We start from the raw sequence: 25,211 nt of genomic DNA, 5'->3' as shown, positions 1-25,211 counted from the left end.
CCAGTGAAACCCTTCAGTATTTAAATACGTTCCTTGCACTTGCAACAGTAGCACTGGGGTGGTCTAGGATGTTTAAGAGGAATGACGAGCATTTCAGAGTGGATAATCTTGGTAAAAAAATTTTCATTCAAACAAATGTCTAGCTTCTATACAGGGCCCTAAACAGTTCCGATGCGAGCACGCCAGGAATAGAGGAGCAAAAAATATTTAGTACGGTGTAATCTGTAATTAATTGAAGTTTCACTGAACTGCCGTTCAATAATCGCAAAGTAAACTCCGTAAAAAATGGTATCCCAGACTGTAAGGTTACTGTGGCTTCAGAAATGACATTCTGCTCTTGTACATCCTAGCAGCGATGTCAGATATCAGCTAAATCTGTTCTCCGAACACTGACCACCGCCCTCGCTGGCTTTGTTTGCATTATGTGCTGGATGAGTGGAAACTGAACCACACGGAATAGACGTATAGAAATTAGAAGAACTCGTCTTTCCGACTTCTACCAACGAAAGTAACAACGCCGTAAAAGATGATGAAACCGTATGTGCATGAAATTGCCAAACTTTGCGCCCAGACAATCACATATTTTGTAATGTCCATGATATTAGAATGGTTGTCATTGTGTGGTTTAAAAGTAACTGGGCAGTGAAATGGCGGAAGTCTCTTCGAAATGACGGAGTGTAAGACAACCAGTTTCCTCTTTGCTCACAGGTGCCCTGTTGATCGTTTTGTTACCTTTCCACAGATATCTAATGGAGAGGTAACAGTCGCACATGTGATATACTAAATTAACTAAGACTTCCACACGGGCAGCTGCGGTGATGACTGTGTAGAAGCAGATGCAACAAGTTATACATTGATGGTGCAACCCACAGCAAACAACTATCTTTAGAGAACTAAGAAGTTTTTCGTGTACCGCGTTTGCATCTTCCCTTGGTTAGCCATATGAATCGGGGAATCAGTAAACATGTCCCTCCACGAATCTGGTTGGCACCAAAAGTCCAGGACTTTCCAGTAGAAGTGTCAGGCACCATCAATGGATTCCAGCTCTTTCCACTTACTCAGGGTCTGTCCGCACACTGACCACACATATCACTCACGCATGAGGCTTTGCGTATTCGCCGGCCTGATGACAAAACTTCAGGGTGAAGCTGACGCAGACTGTCTTCATCTGCCACAATAATTGTTATTTAACATTTTTATCACTTTCTGGGATAATTCTGGACGACATTTTGAACGCTCCTTGCAAAACTTTTCTTCGATTCGTAGACAACACCTAATCGACAGACATATTCGGTGGGTCGAGATACTCTTTTTAGAAATGACTTTACTGGTTCGATTTTTCACTAAGAACGAACCGCAAACAGCCCCCGACACAAAACTTTGCCATACGTTTTCTGTTTACATTACGCTCGCAGGTGATACGAATAACAATCGTCTACATGGATATTTGCAGCCATATACGAGGGTAGGAACTTAAATAGTGACAACTATTTATTAACAACCGATACAAAAAGTTACATGTTTGCACCTGTTGCTGTCCTTCAAAGTAGTCACCAGCGTTGTGTAGAATCCGTTTCAGCGATCTGGAAGGCATAGTATACCATTAGCAGAGCCTGTACTGTTGATGGTGCGAATGGAGCCGCCTACTGCCTGTCGAATCTCTGGAACAGTTCTGTAGCGAATTCTACGAAGTGGTTCCTTCATATTTGGAAAATGGTTCAAATGGCTCTGAGCACTATGGGACTTAACATCTAAGGTCATCAGTCCCCTAGAACTTAGAACTACTTAAACCTAACTAACCTAAGGACATCACACACATCCATGCCCGAGGCAGGATTTGAACCTGCGACCGTAGCAGCAGCGCGGTTCCAGACTGAAGTGCCTAGAACCGCTCGACCACTGCGGCCGGCCTTCATCTTTGGACTCAAATCAAAGTCACAAGGACTTAAGTCCAGGGAGTAAGGTTGATGGTACAGTACCTCCCAGTCCGAACGACCGAACAGAGCAGCCACAGCTTGCGCTGTATGCGCCCGCGCATTGTCGTGCAAAATGATGGGTGGGCTGCGCAGAAAGTGTCGCCGCTTCTTTCGCAAAGCTGGTCGCAGGTGATGCTCCAAAAACGATCTGTAATACTGACCATTGACGGTCTGCCGTTGAGGAACGTAATGCGTTAGGATAACACCATCACAGTCGTACACGAGAATCACCGTAACTTTCACCATACTGGGGCTCTGACGCACTTTCGACTTCCGCGGCGACCCATAATGACGCCATTCGCTGGACTGGCGTTTCAGTTTTGGCTTTGTGGCCTTCGTTTCAAAACTGTTTCAGAGATCCGACAGACAGTAGACCGCTCCATTCGCACCATCAACAGAACAGGCTCTGCTAACGGTATACTACGCCTTCCACATCGCTGGCAACGGTTTCTACACAACGATGGTGACTGAAGGATAGCAACAGGTGCAAACATGTAACTCTGTTGTATCGCTTGTGAATAAATAGTTGCCACTATTTAGGTTGCAACCCTCGTATTAAAAAAAAAAAAAAAAAAATTAAGGCCAGCAGAGGCAAGCAGACATGAGAAACCTCATTTTTTACATAAACGTGCGATTTTCTGTCAAATTTTCGATTTAGTATATTCGATAATGCCAACATTACCAGACATTTTCCTTGTGTGGGAGAAGCGGAAGTGATACTGCAGACTTTCGTCTTCCTCCAACTTCGGGCCTCGCTACTTTTCTCCGACCACTTAGGTACAGGTATACCATTAATACAGCCCATGTTCTTAATAATATCATCATAGCTCGAGGTCTGCTGCTACGAGAAGCGTATCAAATTACCAGCCGTTTTGTTTTCAGCGCAAGAAAATAATGGCTAGTTCATTGCTTCTCAGTTCAACAGCCTCAGTTATAATTACGGAAATCGAATGGAATGGAAGGATGAAGGACTGGGGTTTAACGTCGGGTACATACATTTCAAAGAGACCAGAGTTGCTTCTTTTGACTTGGAATGTTAATTGTTGATGCATTTTTGTCTTTATGCGCTGAATTACAAACCACTCAGACTTTTGTCCACCGCGGCGCACATATTCCGAAAAGCGTGATTCCATCTGAGAAACTCTCCACAACTGATATTAATTCTCCTAGAATCTTTCACTCAAACAAGTTTGTAAGTATGGGGAAAAATTGGAGAAAGTGTTATTTTCTCAGGAAGCATGGACACTGGGATAAACAAAAATCCTCTGAACTCTCACTAGTATTTCGTAAATTATTTAGTCCAAGGAGAAATAGACCTCGATTTTATATATTGATTTCACTAGTCGAATAGCACATTCTGAAAACTGTACAATTATCGAGATAACTTTGCTGCAGTTCTCTTAACCAACTTCTGCTAATAGTCGATTCAGCATATTGCAACCACAGTATTTTTCTTTGTATACCTCATATCTGGTTGCGACATATACAATGGCATCTTTATGTTTTACAGTGACGTTATTTTTTAAACACTAAAAACCACGAAAAAATAAATACATTATATACAAATCACTGCAACCATCTTTTCGGGTATTATGTCTCAATTGAATGTAAAGTCAGTGGAATAACGCATTATTTACGCAAAGGAAAGGACAATTTCTATCTTGCTTGCTTTGCCGTTAACATGGCAAGCTACTAACTAAGCACGTTCTCGTGTTACAGACGAAACAAAAAAGAAATAAAGAGCTGATGCCATTGGCATATAAGTTTTAGCCAGAACTGGAATAAATTCCACCGACCAATAGAAATATGTAGGAAAGATTAGGGCGAATGTACGGTGTAATTATTTTCCGGTACTCTGTGCTATAAAATATCTCTGTCGGAAAGTTGTTTGCAAACGGTTACATTATGATATAATCATAAATTATGTATTAACAAAACTGTATGGCCGTCTGTATATACTTACGTAAATTAGCTCTCTGTCATATCGGATCTTCAGGTTCCATAACAACGACGCTTCGTTGAGGTCTCTGTAATATACGCAGGCATTATTGCTTGAACAAAAATAATAATAATAATAATAATAATAATAATAATAATAATAATAATAAATATAAAATAATTACAAATTAAAGGAAATAGTGGATTCAGGTATGTTATCCGTTATTGGCAATATTTGTGATTATAATGTTTGCCATTTTTATCCTCTGTGAAGAAATTATGAAGAAATATTTTTTAGTCTTCTTATCTAAGAAAAAAAGGATAACGTGAGGTATCTTAATTTTCTCAGTTGCCATAGTGATTCTTGGGCATGCTTTGGAATGGAGATATAGATGTATATTGTCAAAGAAAATTCACTGTTGTTAACGAAATTTTAGCTACGAGAAATGAAAACAAATTATATAAAATAACGGTACGTAACGCAAATGACTAGAACTACAAAACGACGGGCATCACTTTAAACATGGGCTCCTAGGACCGCAGAGACGCACTGAACGTTTTGTGTTGATGGCTGACAGCGGTAAATTAGGCATTAGGGATTCACTATAACTCGTCAGCGCCGGAAGGTGTCGGATTTTCAGATCATAAAGTTTTAAAGAAAGTAAATTTGCTCCATGAATATAGTGCGTCATACCATGTCTGGCAGCACTTTCGAGGCGTGACAGTATTAAGATACGTTAAGTGGACGACCTGGGCCTGCTTGATTCCATTCAATCGAAAAATAGTAACTCTTTATCAAATGTGTTTATAGTACTGAGTAACAAGTGCCTTAATCACTAAATGGTGACGAGCATTAGAAGTTTACTCACGTGTCAACATAACACTGGAGCGGTGCTGCTTGTGTCCAGGTGTGTGTTACTTAGTTTGTGTGGAACGGCTGCGTACTGGAATGCGTGCATTAATTTGTTTGCGCAGAAGCAGCATGAACGCCAAGCCAAACAAGTCTCCGGCAACTCAGCGCTTATAAGCAGCAGTGTATCGACTGACAACATTGTCCAATTATTCTCTTTCATTTCAGCCTCAATTATATCACTGAAAGATGTAGGGCTGAACGTCATCTTTCGAAGCTTACTACCCAGAGTGAAATCGGAAGGGAGCCCAGTGTAATATTAGTGCACGCCACTCACACATCACCGATGATAACCGTCTCCTGCGTCTCCTGGGCAGAATGATGATGCAACCTTTTTCTAGTGATGAGGGTAGATTCTGCCTTAGCATGACTGATCGTCCATTGAGAGTGAGACGGCGATCAGGTGAGTGTCAACCACTGAAATGAAGGGAATCAGACAGTGAAGTACGGGGTAAGTCTCGGCAACAAGGTACTGGGAGCCATATCTTAGCCGCCCGCGGTGGTCTAGCGGTTCTAGGCGCGCAGTCCGGAACTGCGCGACTGCTACGGTCGCAGGTTCGAATCCTGCCTCGGGCATGGATGTGTGTGATGTCCTTAGGTTAGTTAGGTTTAAGTAGTTCTAAGTTCTAGGGAACTGATGACCACAGATGTTAAGTCCCATAGCGCTCAGAGCCATATCTTACAATGACTGTACACTTTCGGTGTTTGCTGCGTTCTAAATTCAGATTAGCATTAAGGTCGACTTGAGGCACCCTGCAATGCCAGGAGAAGTATATTCAAACAGTACAACACCAGCGACACTCTTCTGAATTACCCAATCCCCTTCTCAAGGCAACTACCGCAACTGTCTCACATCGAGCATGCGTGAGACAGAACACGACATTGGCCGGTCCGCTGCAACCATAGTCATATGACGCCTTGATTCAATGCACAAGTTGCATATATGATAAAGTTCACTGGTATGAGGCCGTTGACGTTCGTTTTACATTTTCCGATTATATGCTTCGCTTTCAAAAACGGTTGAAATGGCTGTGAGCACTATGGGACTAACGTCTGAGGTCATCACTCCCCTAGAACTTAGAACTACTTAAACCTAACTAACCTAAGGACATCACACACAGCCATGCCCGAGGCAGGATTCGAACCTGCGACCGTAGCGGTCGCGCGGTTCTAGACTGTAGCGCCTAGAACCGCTCTGTTTATGTGTGTCGCTGTTATATAATATCTGGATTAAATGTTAAATGTTGTACATGTTGTAAATGTTAAATGTTTTACATTCCATCCTGGATTTTCCATTGTTGGATTATGTGTTATTCATTTCTGTTTATGCGTTCACGGTGTTGCAATTTTCAAACACAGACGCGGATTTAGAAGCAGATAGGAGACATCGTCGACCAACGTCTAATACGAGGAATCTGAGCGCCTCTCGTAAGCACTATCACAAAGGACCTTCTACTCCAGAGCAGGTCTTTATACCTCCATACTCATTCGTATCACCGTATTTGTTGGAGGTACTATGAAACTAAATAACATCATGATCAAATTGGAATTTTTCTTCAATGAATAGCCGTTCTATTTTGATAGTGTAGCGCGCTGTACATCACACAGTTTGACTTGTTAGTGAATTCAAAATGTCATTGTTAACTCTTTCGACTCAAACACATGTTGGAACGTTAATGTTGTCGGTGATCTTCTTACAACTAGACATATCGTACAACTGATTCATAAAATAGTGCCCATCATCGTTTTTGTAACCTTTCAACCGCCAATTTTTTAAATACAGGAATGTGTAGTTGTTTTCTGCACGATTGCAGTTCCTAATGTAAACATCTGTGATGTAACTACGCTGACGGAAAAAAATAGCAGCACCAAAAAGGAGTTGTGTGACATAAACGAAAGTTGGTAGGCGTGTTTCTACATCGGAAAGATGATACCTATTCAGATTTAGCGCCAATCGCGCGAGAGTGGCGCTAGTAGCGCCACTACGAAGATGCAAATCAGGTTTGCTTTAAATACACGCTGAAACGGTCGTGAGCATTAGTTACTTTTCTGACTGAATGTGACGAGTTGATGTTAATCAAGAACGCCTTTAAAGCGACAGAAAGAAAATAGAAGATATTTCTTTAGTTGCTGCTTAATGACGTGAGAATACGTCTCTAATATCATTAGTACCGTCTACATAAATACTAAGATGTATTTTTTCGTCACCATATACATTTCATTTTACTGAGAAAAACGAAATCAGTGGTCTGAAAATTAGTCGTATTTTACAACTTAGGTTTGTTAGAAATACGACAAAAGGTTACAAATAGACACTGCCTAAAAAAAAGTGGCGCACCTAGAAAACTTGGTCGGATGGTGCGTATATAAATAATCAGTTTCACTTCTCTATGACGGGTAGAACGGCCATCAGAGTGCATTACTGTTGTCCGTGTTTAACGTTGTTGTCAGGCCTGGGGGTGTATGTAAGGGACGTGAAGAGCGTCAGACGTTGAGTGTCCACTGTCAAGGACACGAAGATGCCATATACCCGTATGAGACACCGTTATCAGCATCTGACAGAGTTTGAAAGTGAACGCCTCATTGTGGGTTTCCCTTTTGCCAGCTGGTCGAACGTGCACTATCCAGACTTGTGGATTATTCAGATGTGACAGAGACCCGATGTTGGGCAGCACCGGAACGTGTTGGCAAGCATACTTGTCTTGCAGGTTCCAGCCGATTACGTCCGACCACAAAATGGTTGATCGCCACATTGTGCATCAAACACATTGCAACCCCCTTCACATCTGCGCCTGCTGTCCGGGAACAAGTAGTGGACTCCCTGCAACATTCTTTCTCATCTCACTCCTTTGATCGAAGACGCCAGCAGCAGGAATTGGAAATTTCCGTCCCATTAGACTGCCGTTAACATTACAACACAACGGCTGCGTTTGGAGTGATGCAGTGACCGGGAAGCATGACTTTATGAATTGAGTCGCATTGTGTTCAGTTATGAATCGCGGTCTGCACTATCACAGATGACCATCATCGTCGAACTGCGAAGAGGTCTCGTTCTTCCAGTGTTTTGGAAAGGCAAAGTGGTGGTGTTACTCACGGTTTAACGGTGTGGGAAGCCATCATTTTTCACGACTGGTAGCCGCTGAGGAAACTCAGACGGCACAACAGTACGTCAGGACATCCTGCGTCCAAGTGAGTTATGTCTCTTGGGACAATATCGTAGTGCCATTTTTCAGCAGGACACAGCTCGTCCACACGTGGCACGGGTCTCTACAAACTATCTTTGTGATTTTGAGGTACTTCCGCGGACAACAAGATCCACAGATCTGTCTTCAATACAACATGCGTGGGGTAAGTTTGGATGTCATTCGTTCCGGTGTCATATGAAGGATCAGTTGCAACAGATGTGGTTCAAATGGCTCTGAGCACTATGGGACTTAACTGCTGTGGTCATCAATCCCCTAGAACTTAGAACTACTTAAACCTAACTAACCTAAGGACATCACACACATCCATGCCCGAGGCAAGATTCGAACCTGCGACCGTAGCGGTCGCGCGGTTTCAGACTGCAGCGCCTAGAACAGATGTGGGGCAGCCTGCCTCAGAAGTGGCATGTTCTTTGCAAATTATCTAGATTTTGTAAAAGCTGAAATAGCATCACACACTCTCTCAAGCCGTGAAGTTTCAATACATTTCTTCCTCCCCTTCTGGATGCTTTACTTTTTTATGAGGCATTCTCTGTATGCCGCGTGGGATTAGCCGAGAGGTCTAAGGCGCTGCGGTCATGGACTGTGCGGCTGATCCCGGCGGAGGTTCGTGTCCTCCCTCGGGCATGGGTGTGTGTGTTTGTCCTTAGGATAATTTAGGTTAAGTAGTATGTAAGCTTAGGAACTGATGACCTTAGCAGTTAAGTCCTATAAGATTTCACACACATTTGAACATTCTCTTTATAACTTGCCAAAAGATATTTGTGGTGAATGAGTTAAATGGAGCAACCATTATATAAGTATCATACGACACTTGAACGTATTTAATACTGGCCGTATGACCACCTGATCAAGAACCACAAGGCAATCCATTTCCAAAATCATGAATCTTTGAGCTATTTAATGGTAACCACAAGTATTTCCTTTCGGATACACCTTCACAGTACCCTGTGGTGGCCAATGACGAGTGTTTGATAGAGAGAGTCCTTCTATAGTTTGATCTTTAATACAGGATTGGAAAGTCACAGCTCACTGGGCAGGACAGCACTGGACAGCAACACCACGTAGGAAGCAGTGCCATACTGTACCAGTTATTCACTCTGTGGCACAGAAGATCCTGTCCACCTGATCGGAGTTAAGAAAAAAGTTTGGTATGGGAACGGAATGGGGAAGTTTAGTATGGGAAGGGATGGCTATATTGATGAGTTGCGATACTTTTTGGTAAGAGTGAATCAGAAATCCTGATATCATGGATTCCTCTCGTCGTACGGGTACAATAAAATTTAGGTCACTGGTATGAGGCTCATTCAGTAAACAATGCCCCTAAATGGTTTTACGTCGATGTGAAAACGTCCTTTTGGGTGTTTCAACTCTGAAGTTTCTTCTGCACGTGTGCGAAGATTCGAACAATTCTGACTGATAGCACAGTCGTAGTGATACACCAAAATGGTGTGTAAAAAAGACACTCGTCATAAGCAACATACTGTAACTGAATTCTGGTTTGCGGCAAAAGAAACTGTGGTTAAAATCCATTGTGCAGCAATCATCAGCTGATAGGAGTACTACTGCGGGATAGGTGAAAAGAGTTAAGGCGTCAGGAAGTACAGAAACTGAGCTCAATGATCGGCTACGTTCGGGTCGTCCCGTCTGGGCCACTGCTCCCGACATGGTGAATCGTCTGGATACCATTATCCGTGCAGACCGACTAGCGCAACTCGAAATTGGTTCTGTAGCTATCGGTGAGCACTGGGTATTCAAAGGTGTGCTCAAGATGGGTTCCGCGATAGCTCACAAGAGACCACAAAATTCAAACAAAAGCCATTTCATCCGAACTTTTGGAGGAGTTTGAGGCCAGTGGAGAGAACAGTGAAAACATGGCTACAAGCACAGGACAAGATTTTTCGCCAACAGGGAACGAATTCTCTGACACAATGCTGAACGTAATGGACAACATGTAGAAAAATAGCGCATGCAAAATAAATATTGGCTAGTACTATTACCAAAGAATAAATGTGTTCTGACAAAAAAAATTGAGGGGCATTACTTATTGACCGACCCTCGTAGTACCCTGGTATGAATAATGTGTACGTGTACTGAAAGAAAATCTCTGGTACGATGTCATCGTCTCTCATTGTCAAACCATGAGGATCCCTTTGCTCGTTTTTAGCCCGTTGCACGGAACCTACAAGCATTCAAGCACCTCTTCACACCGCTCACTTTACGAAAGGAGTTGGTGAACATAGCAAATACTCTCCACTTCTAGCATAGACCCAGAAGTCAATAAAGGAGCCAAGTTTCGAAAGCGACCAAATTCTTCAATTTTAATAGGAGAGAGAGAAATCTAGTACACATACTTACGACTGAACTATACGCCCAAATGCCATCCAGATGTTAAGTTCATACACTTGTCCTATAGGGACATATTTGAAGAAGAAACCGAACATTATATAGATAGGAAGGTCGAATTTTTTCCGCAAAAAGACTCGGCATGTTTTTGAAACCAGGCTCCTTTAGCAGACTTAAGAATTCCATGGGTAGTGGGGACGGGAGGGGGGGGGGGGGGTGCGGGCATATTGGAGAAGATAGTTGACGTCGTACTCACGAGAGCTGTATCATGTCATCCATGCCGGTCTGGCCTAGGTCTTGCCGCCTCTTCACGCCCGCCAGGCTGGTCAGCGTGAACACCTGCGGCTGCAACATACAAAACACATTTCCATCACCATGCTGCTCGCACTGCCGCCACACAGTCATTTTCCTGTTATCTTACCCTCTCTCTCTCTCTCTCTCTCTCGCTCACACACACACACACACACACACACACACACAGACACAGACACACACACATGCACCAAATACTTCACTAATATAGAGTGTGAAACGTACTTCGCTAATACATAGTGTGAAACGTTAGTTTCATTTACAGAACGTTACATGTCCATATTGCCTACTTGTATCAGAGTCCAGTAACGGTGCGCAAAAAATTCCCAACCGGCAGTAATTTTTGTTTCAGTTGTGTTACCGAATGCCTTTCCGGTCGCCACAATTATCAGTTACCTAAGAAGCGACAACTATCTCTCACTTGTGTACACGTCGTTGTGTGTTCATTTGCTTTTTCACTGTCTTTGCAGGCATTTCACTTTTAAGGCAGAGATATGTGTCGCTGATATTCGGGACAGTCCTGGGAAACGGTATGGATAGACTGTCCCACGTAGGTACTGGTGCATTCACACGGTATGTTGTAACCACCTCGAAATCAGAGACCATTACTATCTTTCAAAGGGCGCAACATTCCTTTCATTCTCGTAGGCGGCTGAGAGTATCTTAGTCGTGCCGGCCGGGGTGGCCGAGCGGTTCTAGGCGCTACAGTCTGGAACCACGCGACCGCCACGGTCGCAGGTTCGAATCCTGCCTCGGGCATGGATGTGTGTGATGTCCTTAGGTTAGTTAGGTTTAAGTAGTTCTAAGTTCTAGGGGACTGATGACCTTAGAAGTTTAGTCCCATAGCGCTCAGAGCCATTTCAACCATTTTTTATCTTAGTCGTGTTCGTGGAAAACCACCAAAAGTCAGCATCAGGCTGGTCTGTATACCAGACTGATCACTAATACGGTGCGAGGATTCGATCCCGATCGAGCGAGTTGGCGGAATGGTTAACGCACTGCATTCGGATTCTGGACGAGCTAGGATCAAACCCTGTCCGACCAACCATATTTAGGATTTATTTGGCTTTCCTAAACCGTTTAAAGCGAATGTAGGGATGGTTACTTTGAAATAGTACAGCTGTTTTATTCTCCCTTCCTTGACCAGTCCGAGTTTGCACACCGTCTTTAATGACTTCGTCATGGACAGGATATTACATTCACATCTACATATATACTCTGTAAACCGCCGTTAAGTGCATGGCAGAGAGTATATCCCATTGTACAAGTTATTATGGTTTCTTCCGTTCCATTCACGTATGGAGCACAGGAGGGATGTTTGAATGCCTCTATGCGTGGTGCAAATTTTCTGTCCTCAAGAGTCCTATGTGAGCGGTACGTAAGGGGCTGTACTATATTCCTAGAGTCGCCATTTAAAGCCGGTTCTTGAAACTTTGTTAGTACACTTTCTCGAGATAGTTTACGTCTACCTGCAAGAGTCTGCCAGTTCAGTTTCTTCAGTATATCTGTGACACTCTCCCATCAGTCAAACAAACCTGGGGCCATTCGTGCTTCCCTTCTCCATGTATGTTCAATACCCCTGTTACTCCTATCTAGTGTGAGTCCCGCTCACATACACACACGCATTTTTTAAGCACTGATTCGACTTTGGCCTACCTCCCTTAGCGTTCCCCGCTCGCATGCGAGCCAGTTCCAGGTTCGCCGGATATAATGTTAAATAAAAGAGCTCTTTTATAACGTTTCTAGGGCTATTTCCATCCCGTCTCATGTCATGCAAGTGTAGCTTCAGACAACACATACACGGGCTAGTCCTTGACACTAATATCTGGAGCGTGCGAAAGTCTCCAAGTGCATGGAAGTCTCAGATACTACATTTTATTTTAATTTGATCTTTTAATTTGTAATTTAGCGTTATTGCTAGAGCAGTATGCAATGGATAATGGACGTGATACAAGACAAGGGTCACAGTTTCGAAACTTTTTGTACAAGTTCTCCGTTTCGTCGACTTATTTGGTTGCATTTTACTCAAATTACGAAAGTTGAATGAAGTAAACCACTCATCAAACACAAATGGCTTTAGATACTGCAGAGGTTTTCTGAGTATTGCAGGTGGTACATCGTTGATTTTCTCCGACCACGAAGACCGCGCATCTAGCCAAAGCATGTCGTGACCTAGACGTGCAGTTTATCGTGGAGCCCGTACCACGGTGCAGTTTAATTTTTTAAAGTAAATACATCATTTCCAGAGGCGTAAGTCATATTTACTGCCAAAGAAAAATCACAGGACAACTGTAGCTCAAATGCCACAGATTCTAATTTGTAGCACAACACTGACTCTCGCTGCCACCACTATTTTTATATCTGAGGGGGAAAAACTAATCACTCTGTTGTATGCATAGAAGGCATGTCACTTCTGTGCACTTTTTATTTAGACAGTGTAAGTATTTATCATCTTTCCATTCTGTATTTCAAAAAAATGGTTCAAATGGCTCTAAGCACTGTGGGACTTAACATCTATGGTCATCAGTCCCCTAGAACTTAGAACTACTTAAACCTAACTAACCTAAGGACGTCACACAACACCCAGTCATCACAAGGCAGAGAAAATCCCTGACCCCGCCGGGAATCGAACCCGGGAACCCGGGCGTGGGAAGCGAGAACGTCTAGACGGTCAATACCGTGGTTCGATCGCGTCCGCATTGTTACTTTGTACTAGGAAGGGCTCTTAACAAGGGAAGTGTCTAGGCATCTCGAAATGAACCAAAACAATGTTGATCGAACGTGGAGGAGATACAGAGAGACAGGAACTGTCGATGACATGCCTCGCTCAGACCGCCCAAGGGCTACTACTGCTGTGGATTATCGCTACCTACGGATTATGGCTCGGAGGAACCCTGACAGCAACGCCACCATGTTGAATAATGCTTCTCGTGCAGCCACAGGATGTCGTGTTACAACTCAAACTGTGTGCAATAGGCTGCAAGATGCGCAACTTCACCCTTGATGTCCATGGCGAGGTCCATTTTGCAACCACTACACTATGCAGCGCGGTACACATGGACCCAATAATACGTCGAAAGGACCGCTCAGGATTGGCATCACGTTCTCTTCCCGATACATAGGCCTTCAACTAGAAAATCGTCGGAGACGTGTCTGGAGGCAACCCGGTCAAGCTGAACGCCTTAGACACACTGTCCAGTGAGTCAAGCAAGGTGGAGGTTCCCTGCTGTTTTGGGGTGGCATTATGTGGGGCCGACGTACGCCGCTGGTGGTCATGGAAGCCGCTGTAACGGCTGTACGATTCTCCAACAGATAGTGCAACCATATCGGCAGCATATTGGCGAGGCATTCGTCGTCATGGACGACAATTCGCGCCCCCATCGTGCACATCTTGTGAATTACTTCCTTCAGGATAACGACATCGCTTGACTAGAGTGGCCAGCATGTTCTCCAGACATGAACCCTATCGGTAATGCCTGGGATAGAGTGAAAAGGGCTGTTTATGGACGACGTGAGCCACCAACCACTCTGAGGCATCTACGCCGACTCGCCGTCGAGGAGTGGGACAATCTGGACCAGCAGTGCCTTGATGAACTTGTGGATAGTATGCCACGACGAATACAGGCAAGCATCAATGCAAGAGGGTATTAAGAGGTACCGATGTGTACAGCAATCTGGACCACCACCTCTGAAGGTCTCACTGTATGGTGGTACAACATGCAATGTGAGTGTTTCATGACAATAAAAAGGGCGGAAATGATGTTTATGTTGATCTCTGTTCCAATTTTCTGTACAGGTTCCGGAACTCTCGGAACCGAGGTGATGCAAAACTTACTTTGATGTGTGTAATTTGGCACTGAGAAAAATGTAGATAATCAGTGCTACTGCTACCAGTAAAAAATATGCTTTAACGTCCTGTGGTCAGCGTAACAGTTTCTTTAGAGATGTAATTAACTCCTTAATTGAACAGATGACAATGCCAGCGGCAACAATTCGACTACAAATAACTTCAGTTAACTGAGTGAAATTCTTCGCATGAACTTTTTTTCTTTTTTGCTTATAAAGTAATTGTTTTATGAATAGCAATTGTGAATTTCAGTCTATTGTAAAAAGGATATTAGAAACTACACACATCATACACTAATGATTCACCATCAACAATTGTCATTGACATCCATAGTTGGATATTTGTCTTCTTCGAGCCTTACGGTCTTTTTCCATACGCCCATGTACGTTTCCTAATGTTATGTACCCAACTCGCACTATACCGTTGTCTCAGCGCTGATGTGTACATAAATAGTTTTTTTCATATTGCAAGTTCGCTACATATACATCTACATTTATACTTCACAAGCCACCCAACGGTGTGTGGCGGAGGGCACTTTACGTGCCACTGTCATTACTTCCCTTTCCTGTTCCAGTCGCATATGGTTCGCAAGAATAACGACTGCCGGAAAGCCCCCGTGCGCGCTCGAATCTCTCTAATTTTACATTCGCGATCTCCTCGGGAGGTATAAGTAGGGGGAAGCAATATATTCGATACGTCATCCAGAAACGCACCCTCTCGAAAGCTGGACAGCAAGCTGCACCGCAATGCAGAGCGCCTCTCTTGCAGAGTCTGCCACTTGAGTTTGCTAAACATCTCCGTAACGCTATCACGCTTACCAAATAACCCTGTGACGAAACGCGCCGCTCTTCTGTGGATCTTCTCTATCTCCCCTGTCAACCCGATCTGGTACGGATCCCACACTGATGAGCAATACTCAAGTATAGGTCGAACGAGTATATTGTAAGCCACCTTCTTTGTTGATGGACTACATTTTCTAAGGACTCTCCCAATGAATCTCAACCTGGCCCCCGCCTTACCAACAATTAATTTTATATGATCATTTCACTTCAAATCGTTCCGTACGCATACTCCCAGATATTTTACAGAAGTAACTGCTACCAGTGTTTGTTCCGCTATCATATAATCATACAATAAAGGATCCTTCTTTCTATGTAGTCGCAATACATTACATTTTTCAAAGTTAAGGGTCAGTTGCAACTCCCTGCACCAAGTGCCTATCCGCTGCAGATCTTCCTGCATTTCGCTGCAATTTTCTAATGCTGCAATTTCTCTGCATACTACAGCAACATCCGCGAAAAGCCGCATGGAACTTCCGACACTACTACTGGTAGCTCACAGACAGGAGATACGTTTAGTTATGAGTATTCCAGATAACGAAAGTGTCCTTGTTAAAATTACGTTTAGTGCTCAGCTGGTTGTTTATGAAAGACAAAATATGTTTCGGGCCTGGAAGGGTGGCCAGGTTACCCACTGTTTACAGCGATGGCTCGTGACAAGCAGGAGATCCGGGTTCAATTCACGGTTTTTTCTCTACTTCGGACTCTTAGGGCAATGGTTTCTTCAGTGCGTGGATCCCATCCCTGAAACGCGACTCTAGAGAGTGTGCAAGATATTGATCTGCGGCTGCCATAACCTTTTCATTGGACTCAAATGACTTCAAACTACAGATGTCATTAGACATGTGAATAGACGGATGTTAGAAGGTATAAAACCTGTTGAATAGGATCAATTTCCAACAACTCGTGCTTCAATGACATCAGTTTTGCCATTGCCAGAGCTGCTTTGTGGGCAGGTGGGTTGTCCTGAAAAAACAACTTACTTTGGCTTTGCAATACAGGTCGCTCTTTTTTTTTTTCATTGAATTGAGACAGATGTAGTATTCGCTAATTAATTTTTACTGTTACAGAGTAATGGCTAGCAAAAATTAATCAAACACTGCCAATAAGATATTCGGCTAATGAAAATACTTAGCCGTTTTTGGTGCAAGGCTATCAGTTTCCACCAATTGATTTCATTGCTGTTTCGGTTTGCGTTTCAGTGTGCACTCATATCTGATCGACAGTTACAGATCGATCCACAGAACCTAATGGATCTTTATAACATCGCCTTAATATTAATTTTCACATTTTCTTTGTTTTAGCATTCGACACTTATGGCATCCATACTGAGCATAGTTTTCAAATAATTAGTTCATTGTGTAAAATATGTTACATCTTGCTTTTGATGTGTCTTCCGCTACAGTTATTCCATACACTGTAACTCCCGAACACGTATCGATGTATGCATCCGTGGTAGTGGATCTGGGATGTTTTTTGCGAGAACCATCTTCATGGGACTTAGGGCACGTTTACTTTCAGTCACAGTTTTTTTCTTAACTGTTGAAAATTGTAAAATAGGCTGCTTTTTAACCCTCACTAACTTTCGATGAAATTCTGTTGGCAATCAATCTGGACGGTCCAGTATTCCACTTTATCCGTGTGAACGGAACACATATGATTTGAGTTCTTCTAAAAGCCATATAAACAAAAACATTCCTCAAGTCAAATTGGTACGCGACATGCACGACCATAGCAAAAACAAAAATCTACTTTACATCAACGCCACCTTTATGACACGCTGGGAAATTTTGATCTTGCTCCTTGCGAGTGTTGAAAGTGAGTCGGGATGATGTAACACCGCTGTACGTGATATACGCAATCAATCTGGACGAATGGTTCTCCAACTAAACGTCAACCGTTACATCACGAACCGTTCTCATATTACTCCGTCGATTTGGTACACTCGATCGCCTTTATCTAAGTTGTACTCGATATCGTAGTCATAAGCGGAAGTGGTTCGTTTCGTGGTTAAAGCATTTAAGATAAGCGACTGTTTCAGCTCCTTCAGCTAAATCTCTCCGGTATTTTGTTTTATTGTTTTCCTTATATGAACATCTTACTGCCTCATTCCGAAAGCAAAGAAAAAAAAAACAGTCACATGAGGGCAGACATAACTCATTAACAACAACAAATCTGTAAATTTATTTCTTAGGAAAGTTTGTAATAAAGGTGTGGAGGTTTGCGTCCCAAAGCTGTTGGCAGACCAATAAGAACGCGTGCAACTTCCATAATACATTTCATATCGGTTCAGATGAATACGGAGGTGTTCCCGACATCCATCTACATCTAGATCGATACTCTGCGAATCGCATTTAAGTGCCTGGCAGAAGGTTCATCGAACCACCTTCACAATTCTCTACATATACAGCATAGAGAGCATATGGCGCATCCTGGAAATGTTAAGCTGATATAGATCACGGAAAAGAGAACGCGATGTGTACTGTGAAAAGATTATCCGGTTCACAGAGAAGACACGGAAGAAGATGGACCTGGAATGGAAGACTGAAAACAAAAGAGGCGCCACTGAAAGTACAGATTGTAATGGATATGAAAAACAGATTCGAGTTGGTGTTATAATACTTCGTTATCGTAATAAGGTAATATGTAACTTAATGTCCGCCTTCATAGCGCGGTTACTTAGAATCAGCCCTTACTCCGACCAGCACGCAGGCGATTTCCCACAGTTAGTGATTATGCTACGAGGATTGCTCAGAAAGCAATGCACTGCATATTTCTTCTCAGGAGAAAACAATGCTGCGAATGCGAAACGTTACTTATGTGATATTTGATGTCTCCTGAATGAGCACACCAAATTTCCATCATTTCTGACCGATAGCGTAGCTGCAGGACAGTTTCAAAATGACGTCTGTAAGTGATGTACGTTACAAGCAACGTGACGTTATTGAATTTCTCACTGCAGAGAAAGAAACTGCGGGAAATATTTACAAACGCTTGTGCAAAGTCTATGGAGCATCTACTGCCGACAGAAGTTCATTTACTCCCTGGACACGGAGGTGAGGTCATCAGAAGCCGACTCGGCGCAGATCCTCGATTTGCAGCGGACGGGGAGACCATCCACGGCTGCCACACCAGACATGTTGCAGCGAGCTGACGTTGTCATTCGCGAGGACAGAGGCATTACGACTCGGCAGTTGGTGCTGCATCCGTCAATCAACAAAGGAAGTGTGAATGCAGCTATCTGCACCCTGGGATGTTGAAGGATTGGTACCGACACAACATACACGCCATGCGCCGGTTGATGTGGCCGAGAGGTTCTAGGCGCTTCAGTCTGGAGCAGCGCGACGCTACGGTCGCAGTTTCGAATCCTGCCTCGGGCATGGATGTGTGTGATGTCCTTAGGTTAGTTAGGTTTAAGTAGTACTAAGTTCTAGGGGACTGATAACCTCAGATGTTAAGTCGCATAGTGCTCAGAGCCGTTTGAACCATTTGAGCATACAGACCATTGTTTCGCGCTGGAGGAACGCCCTAGGACGGGTGGATATCACGTGAAAAAATCGGGTGTGTAGATGAAACACCATTCTTTCGTGTGTGTAATTCACATTATGTTGAATAAAGAATTGCTGAAGAAAAAAGCGCGGTGCATTACTTTCTGGGCAACCCTCGTATTATAAGAGGCAGCTAATACCGCGCTGTCTAAGGCTCTGCAGTCATGGACTGTGCGGCTGGTCCCGGCGGAGGTTCGAGTCCTCCCTCGGGCATGGGTGTGCGTGTGTTTGTCCTTAGGATAATTTAGGTTAAGTACTGTGTAAGCTTAGGGACTGATGACCTTAGCAGTTAAGTCCCATAAGATTTCACACACATTTGAACATTTTTTGAAAGGGTTGTTACTAGCTGTGGAGATAGCCGAACCAGTGAGGTTCACCAAGGGCGCGACAAACAAACTAATCTTTTTGCAGTAGCAGTGCCGATTGCAAAAAAGCTTCAAATATTCAACAAATCTCCGTACTTGTCCAGAACGCGCGGAAATCGGAGAGTCGGTTCAGGGCCGTCGTGGATTAGAATGAGACAGGACCGAGTGAGAATGTTATCACTAGCTCCGAATGTCGAACGTGATCATCGTAACGGAGACACCGCGATATTACGACGGTAGCTTTGCTGTTGATGTAGCTGATCGACAGTTTCAAAGACGAATGCACGGTAATTTAACCCGAGCATATGTTACAAGGGGCGAACAGAAAGTTTCCGTTTGAGGGCGTTGCTGCAGAGTATATGCGACGTAGCACGACTCCGATGCAGGTACATAAGCAACGACATGTTGGCAAGGGATTAGCGTGGCATTCATGTTTCTACAACGCCCGGTAAATATGCAAACGTGAACTATGGCGACATTATTATCAGATGTGTCCAATCGGAACCAAAGTGCTTTTATTCTTTTCTTGGCTGCCGAAGGAAAAACACCGGTAGATATCCATCGGAGATTGAAGAATGTGTACGGGACAGACATTTGTCGAAAACCACCAGGACAGTATGTGCTGCTTCTTCATGATAACGCACGTCCCCATATCGCAAATTTCGTATTGCAGAAGTAACGCCAACTCACGCGGGAGACACTCGCGCACCCGCCCTTTGGTCCTGTTCTGTCCCCATGCGATTATGACGTCTTCGGTCCCTTATAAAAGGCGCTGAAGGGTCGTCGATTTCTGTCGGACGAGGACGCACAGCAGTGTTGTGGACTTCTTCACACAGCAGTACATGTATTTTACTAAAGGGCTATCTTCAGGCTGGTGCGTCGGTGGGATGATAGCATCAGTGTTCACGACGATTTTGTGTGATTGGCATATCGACTCTGGATTGTAAGGCCCTCGAACGGAAACTTTCTGTTCGGCCCTTATTTTATTCGGTGGCTGGTTTGCTTAACAACGTAGAGCTATTTGTTAACTGGAGGATGTGCTTGTTGTAGAAATGAGCATCGAAATTCGTTGAAGTGGAAGGAAACCGTTTGTTTCTGTGGAAACTGGAGTTTTGATTTCCGTGTGACTTTCTGGTCATGATACCTTTTAACTTATCTCGTAACTGCTATTCGCTGAGAGCCCATAAGGTGGTGCAAGGACTCATTTAAACGAACAAAAATTGTCAGCTTTTACAGATTGAGCATAACATGCCCCCCTGATTACAAAAATTTATTTCTAAGGAACCATGCTAGATACAGCTATCTGATTTTTTGCAAATGATAGCTCAACTCATATGGTGTTTTATGGATACACTCCCGCATGTGCTCTGTTGTTGCTCGTAGAACGTGTGGGTGTTACTCAGTTTCTCTCAATGTCGCTAGCAACAATTGTTCCGTCGCTGTCTTTACGGCATCTTGTATTCTTGCCGTAAGAGTTTGTTCATCAAAGACTGGTGAACTGAACGTTGCATCCTTAACGCAGAACTCGTACAAGACACTAAAGAGGGGTTATGTCTGGTGAACGTGGTGGCCATGATGTTGGACCGTCTCCACCGATCCATCTTTCCAGAGGGGTTTCGTCCAAGAACTGGCGAACAAATAACGTCCAGGTTGACGGTGCATCATCTGGGTGAAGCACTGCCAATGGTCGATATTCCTGTAATTGAGGTGCAACGTAAGGTCTAGAAGTGTATCCATAAAAACATCATGGGCTAAGCTACCATTTGTAGAAAAACGCAATCCATAAAAAACTTCGTGACTCAGGTTACGATTTGCAACAAACCGCATAGCTGTATCAAGTACAGTTCCTTAGAAATAAATTTTTGTAATAGGGAACAGACGTTAGGATCACCTGTCTTCCATCCACCCGTTACATTCAACCCCTTATGGGACTGATGAAACAGAGTTTGGTAATCAGGACCAAACAATTTGTGCCTTCTCAATCGAAGATAGAGCGTTCCTCATCGCATCTGATACCAGGCGAGTTACAACTCTGTGGCGAGTTACAACTCTGTGTATTCCCAGTCCAGTGATCGAATGTTTTAGGGAAATCTGACTGCTACAAGTTGGCGATACGTAGTGAGACAGTTGTGACTTTAAATTAGTTTCACGTGTCAGTGCGATGCTAATGACTTTTATCGAGACAGAGAAAGATTAAATCGAAGTTCCGAAATACTACCTGAAGTACCGTTACTTCCTCATGAGTATAAAGAGGTGGATGACGTAACGGAACACCATTAGCATCGCTCAGTACGGTGATGTAATCAGCACAAGCAGTAGTACCAACAGAAGAAATGAGAAAAGTGCTTAAGAGCCGTGCTGATGCAACGTGCGTGCATGTCTGGGAGGCTCCCGCCACCAGCCCCGTGTCACGGACGTCGGGAGGAAAGTCGGTGTGATGTCACAGGGTCGGCCATTACGCGCCGTTAACCGCCCCAGGCTCGTTCGACGTTGGACTGGTATGACCAGACCGTCGAGTTCCTCTCGTGTTGTTTCTACCGTAATATCAAACGTCTCGGAAGAGAAACTGTGATGTCACGCCATATAAATTACAGTTTTCTGTTTCCCCCATAACAATTACATTGATTTTGTCCTTCACCGTTACGATTAGGGAGTGCGCACATTGTGAATTCAAAAGCGTCAAGACAGAATTTGAGAAGAGGTCCGCAGCTACAAGTATCCGTCGAGGTAAATGTTACAGACATTGAAAATTTAGGATTCATATTTTGCTCCACAAAGAACGCAGCAAATGTTGTATCGTACTAGGGCTTTCCTAAGTCGTGAGCTTGTGTATTATAGTTCCCATGCTCATAGGGAACTGGTTTTTATAACTGTAACTTACCTAGATGAGATTTTAATTTCGGAAATAGCATTACGTGTATTCAGGGCGCAGCGGCAGGGCGTATCCTCACGGGTATAATTTCTGCCCTTGAGGCATCCGAACGGTGGATTTTCGTCCTCAGGATAACGTCTTACAGCGTCTGTGACAATTATCTGCCCTAATTCAGTCTCACCTCGAGACTGAAGAGATTTCCCTAATTATATCATGATGGCTCCCTAACATTTCCCGTTCCTTTTGAATGACAAAATTGTCTTCTTAAGATTTCACATGTTGTAGGAATTTTTTTCTGAAATTTAAAACGTGTGTATCAGATCGAGAGGTCCTACCAAGAGACAGCTACAAGATGAAGAGAGCAGTCAGTGTCAATGAGAAATCCCATTTCTGACGCAGTAGTCAATCGATCTGTAACCACAGTGATGACTGGCTAAAAGACGCAATCTTACATCATTTTTGTAGAGTTGTAGACTGGTGGTGTGGAGTCGCTCGCAGGCCCTCATAGAATGTGGAGGGCGGATTTTAGATGGATGTGGAGAGATTGTGCACATTTTTTGGCAGTGTTTCCTTTTCGAAATTCAAGTTGTGATTCACAGTGATTCATGTTTAGAATGTGGAAAGTCAATGTGTAAGTGTGAACTCACAGTTATTTCTTCTTTTGAAGGCAGCAGCTGTTGAAGGGACCACTTGAGTGACTTGACTGTCTTAGATTAAGTGTGCGAAATTTTAATCCTCAAATGGGATTTGGATTAATTTGTAGAGTTACTAGCTAAATGGAAATGATGTTTTCAAATGAACGGATTTCGTGCTATTTGTTAAAGTCGAATAAACTTCTGTGGGAACTAAAGTAGTCGTTTTGTGTGACCGTCTGATTTTTGGAGCTTTTGAACTTTTTTCACCAACAGAATTTTGGTTTACGAGAGATGAAGAGGAAGCAGCTAGCAATGAACTTTTTCTGGTCCGTTGGCTGGATAAGGAGTCTCTCTGAGAGGAATCAGAGAGCTACAGAGATAAAGAAAATGGAGTAGGAGTTAGGTCTAAATAACCTTGCCTCGCAATCTTAGAGAGACCGGGGCATATGATTTCGCACGTCTAGGGCAAAGAGGTTGATCCTTGCCCCAATGTTCCCACTCCGACTGTGGTGTCATTATGTTCATCGCATATCATTTCGACCTCGTGGCTTAGCCCAGTGGTATATTTTCTCTCCGAGAAGAGGAGAGCGACCTTTATACGCTGGAGACTATGGAGAGAAAATAGTAGTTCCATTTTATGAACTTACATGTAAGTTCATATGCTTGCCTTCGCGAATGACGTAATAATCTTTTAACGATGATCTCAACAATTACTTCCAGCGTACAAGAAACAGATAGTGATAGTTCTCACTTGTTAGACAGAATACGCAGTACTTCAGATATGCCTCATCGATCATTTTATTTTACTGTTTTTAGCCACTGATTACATGTAAATAAACTTCCTTGAAAAGTAATGTTCATTTTACTGCCTGCAAGAAATCAGACATGTCATTGCTAGCTTGGTGATTTACATTCAGTTAGTAGGAGCATATTTTTGCTATTGCTTGGTAGATGTAAGCGATGTAAAATAAGAGAGGAGTATTTTGAATTTTTTGCTCAACCCAACAGAGTATAACGTAGTGCTGAAGGAACTATAATGATAACCTTGCTAACTTACAATTTGCCCGGAGCGTCATTATCCTTTAGCCTTACGTATTCCTTCCCAGGAATGAAGAATATTCTTCACTGGGCCCGAATCCACGAACAGCTTTCCTCCGGAGCACGAAAACACACAGTGCTGTCCTCTTCAAAACGCACTTTCGTCGCTTTTCGCGCATTTTGTAGTGTTTGGTGTAGTTGGTACAGATACGGGTGAAACAAGAGTTGAAACTCGGTGCCTTTCGGTTTTCGGCACCAAAGTGGCCCTCAAGCTTAAAGTGTCCACGCGATAACTGTATCCTAATAAACGGTGTCTTTTTTTCACGACTTCGTGTGACAAACTGTGGTAGAGTTTTACTTTATGGATTGTCGGTAATTCAGGAACTGTACTTTACGCACTCCGTTCCCACATCCACCAAATACTGGAAATTTAAAATCGTTCCAGCACCAGAATTCTAACTCGGAACCACTGGATCAGAAATGACGTATCAATGTCAATCTTGGAAGGGGCTATCTGTGCCTATGGTAACCCTTTTCTATAGCATTGTCCGCTGTTTAGAAACACCGTGAAGCACTAATTTGAACAGGTACCAACTTATGACAAATGGAAAAAATGAGTAGTAACATGTATTTGCTCTATCATAGAAAAGTAATTCAGTTTGGAACTTCCGGAATTAGCATACAATCAAGCTGCTACTGACCTAATACCGGCATCCACAACATTGACATGTGGTTAATTCCACGATCATATTCACTACAAATGTTATGACGTGGGTCCTGTCAGAGGAACGAATGATTGCGGAGATTTTTTAGAGAGAGAGAGAGGGAGGGGGAGGGAGGGGGGAGAGAGGGTGGCCATTTACATATCATTTCTACGGAAGAATTCCTCTGTAATATAGAATTAGAAGCATACAATTTTATGCAGCATCTGAAACCACTCCTGCTCCCAGACGTTTTCTTTCCACAGCCAGATTGTCATAGAGGTTTATAGTTGTGTATTTCATTCATTTCTGTACCAAAGTTAAATTCAATAAAGGCAGGCACAGATTATTTTTTCCATCTAGTATTGTGTTTATGGATATCTTTCATTCTCACAAACTGCAGTTGATTGTTGACAATAAATTTTATCAGCGAATAAGCATGCAGTGAAGCTGTTGTTAATATTCCCAATTGTTCAAACTGGTACCTGCAAGATGTAGGTATGTGGACCCAACACTTAACTCTAATTACTTTCTTTTGTGCAATGTGATATTTGTCTAGATGAGGACTTATCCCAGAACATTATCCGCTGGACATCAGTGACTGAAAATAGGCAAATTATGTCAATTTACTGATTTATATCTCCCCAAAGTTGGCAATTATTTCTATGGCAAAAATAGCTG

The 25,211-nt window shown here is 43.2% G+C and overlaps 1 protein-coding gene across 1 annotated transcript in view; it reads right to left on the bottom strand.

Moving 5' to 3' along the window:
• LOC124589362 (unconventional myosin-XV) overlaps nucleotides 1-25,211 on the bottom strand; it is a 931,914-nt gene that overhangs the window by 392,848 nt on the left and 513,855 nt on the right. Inside the window, exons 4-5 of the mRNA XM_047131550.1 lie at nucleotides 10,630-10,718; nucleotides 3,940-4,003 (exon numbers count right to left, since the gene is read on the bottom strand). Coding sequence (XP_046987506.1) covers nucleotides 3,940-4,003; nucleotides 10,630-10,718 — 153 coding nt within the window. The remainder of the gene's footprint in view (nucleotides 1-3,939; nucleotides 4,004-10,629; nucleotides 10,719-25,211) is intronic.

Source organism: Schistocerca americana, chromosome 2 (assembly GCF_021461395.2).
Source record: "Schistocerca americana isolate TAMUIC-IGC-003095 chromosome 2, iqSchAmer2.1, whole genome shotgun sequence".
NCBI classification, from domain to species: domain Eukaryota; kingdom Metazoa; phylum Arthropoda; class Insecta; order Orthoptera; family Acrididae; genus Schistocerca; species Schistocerca americana.
The sequence above is the reverse complement of the archived record's forward strand: the minus strand, read 5'-3'. Positions and strand labels throughout refer to the sequence as shown.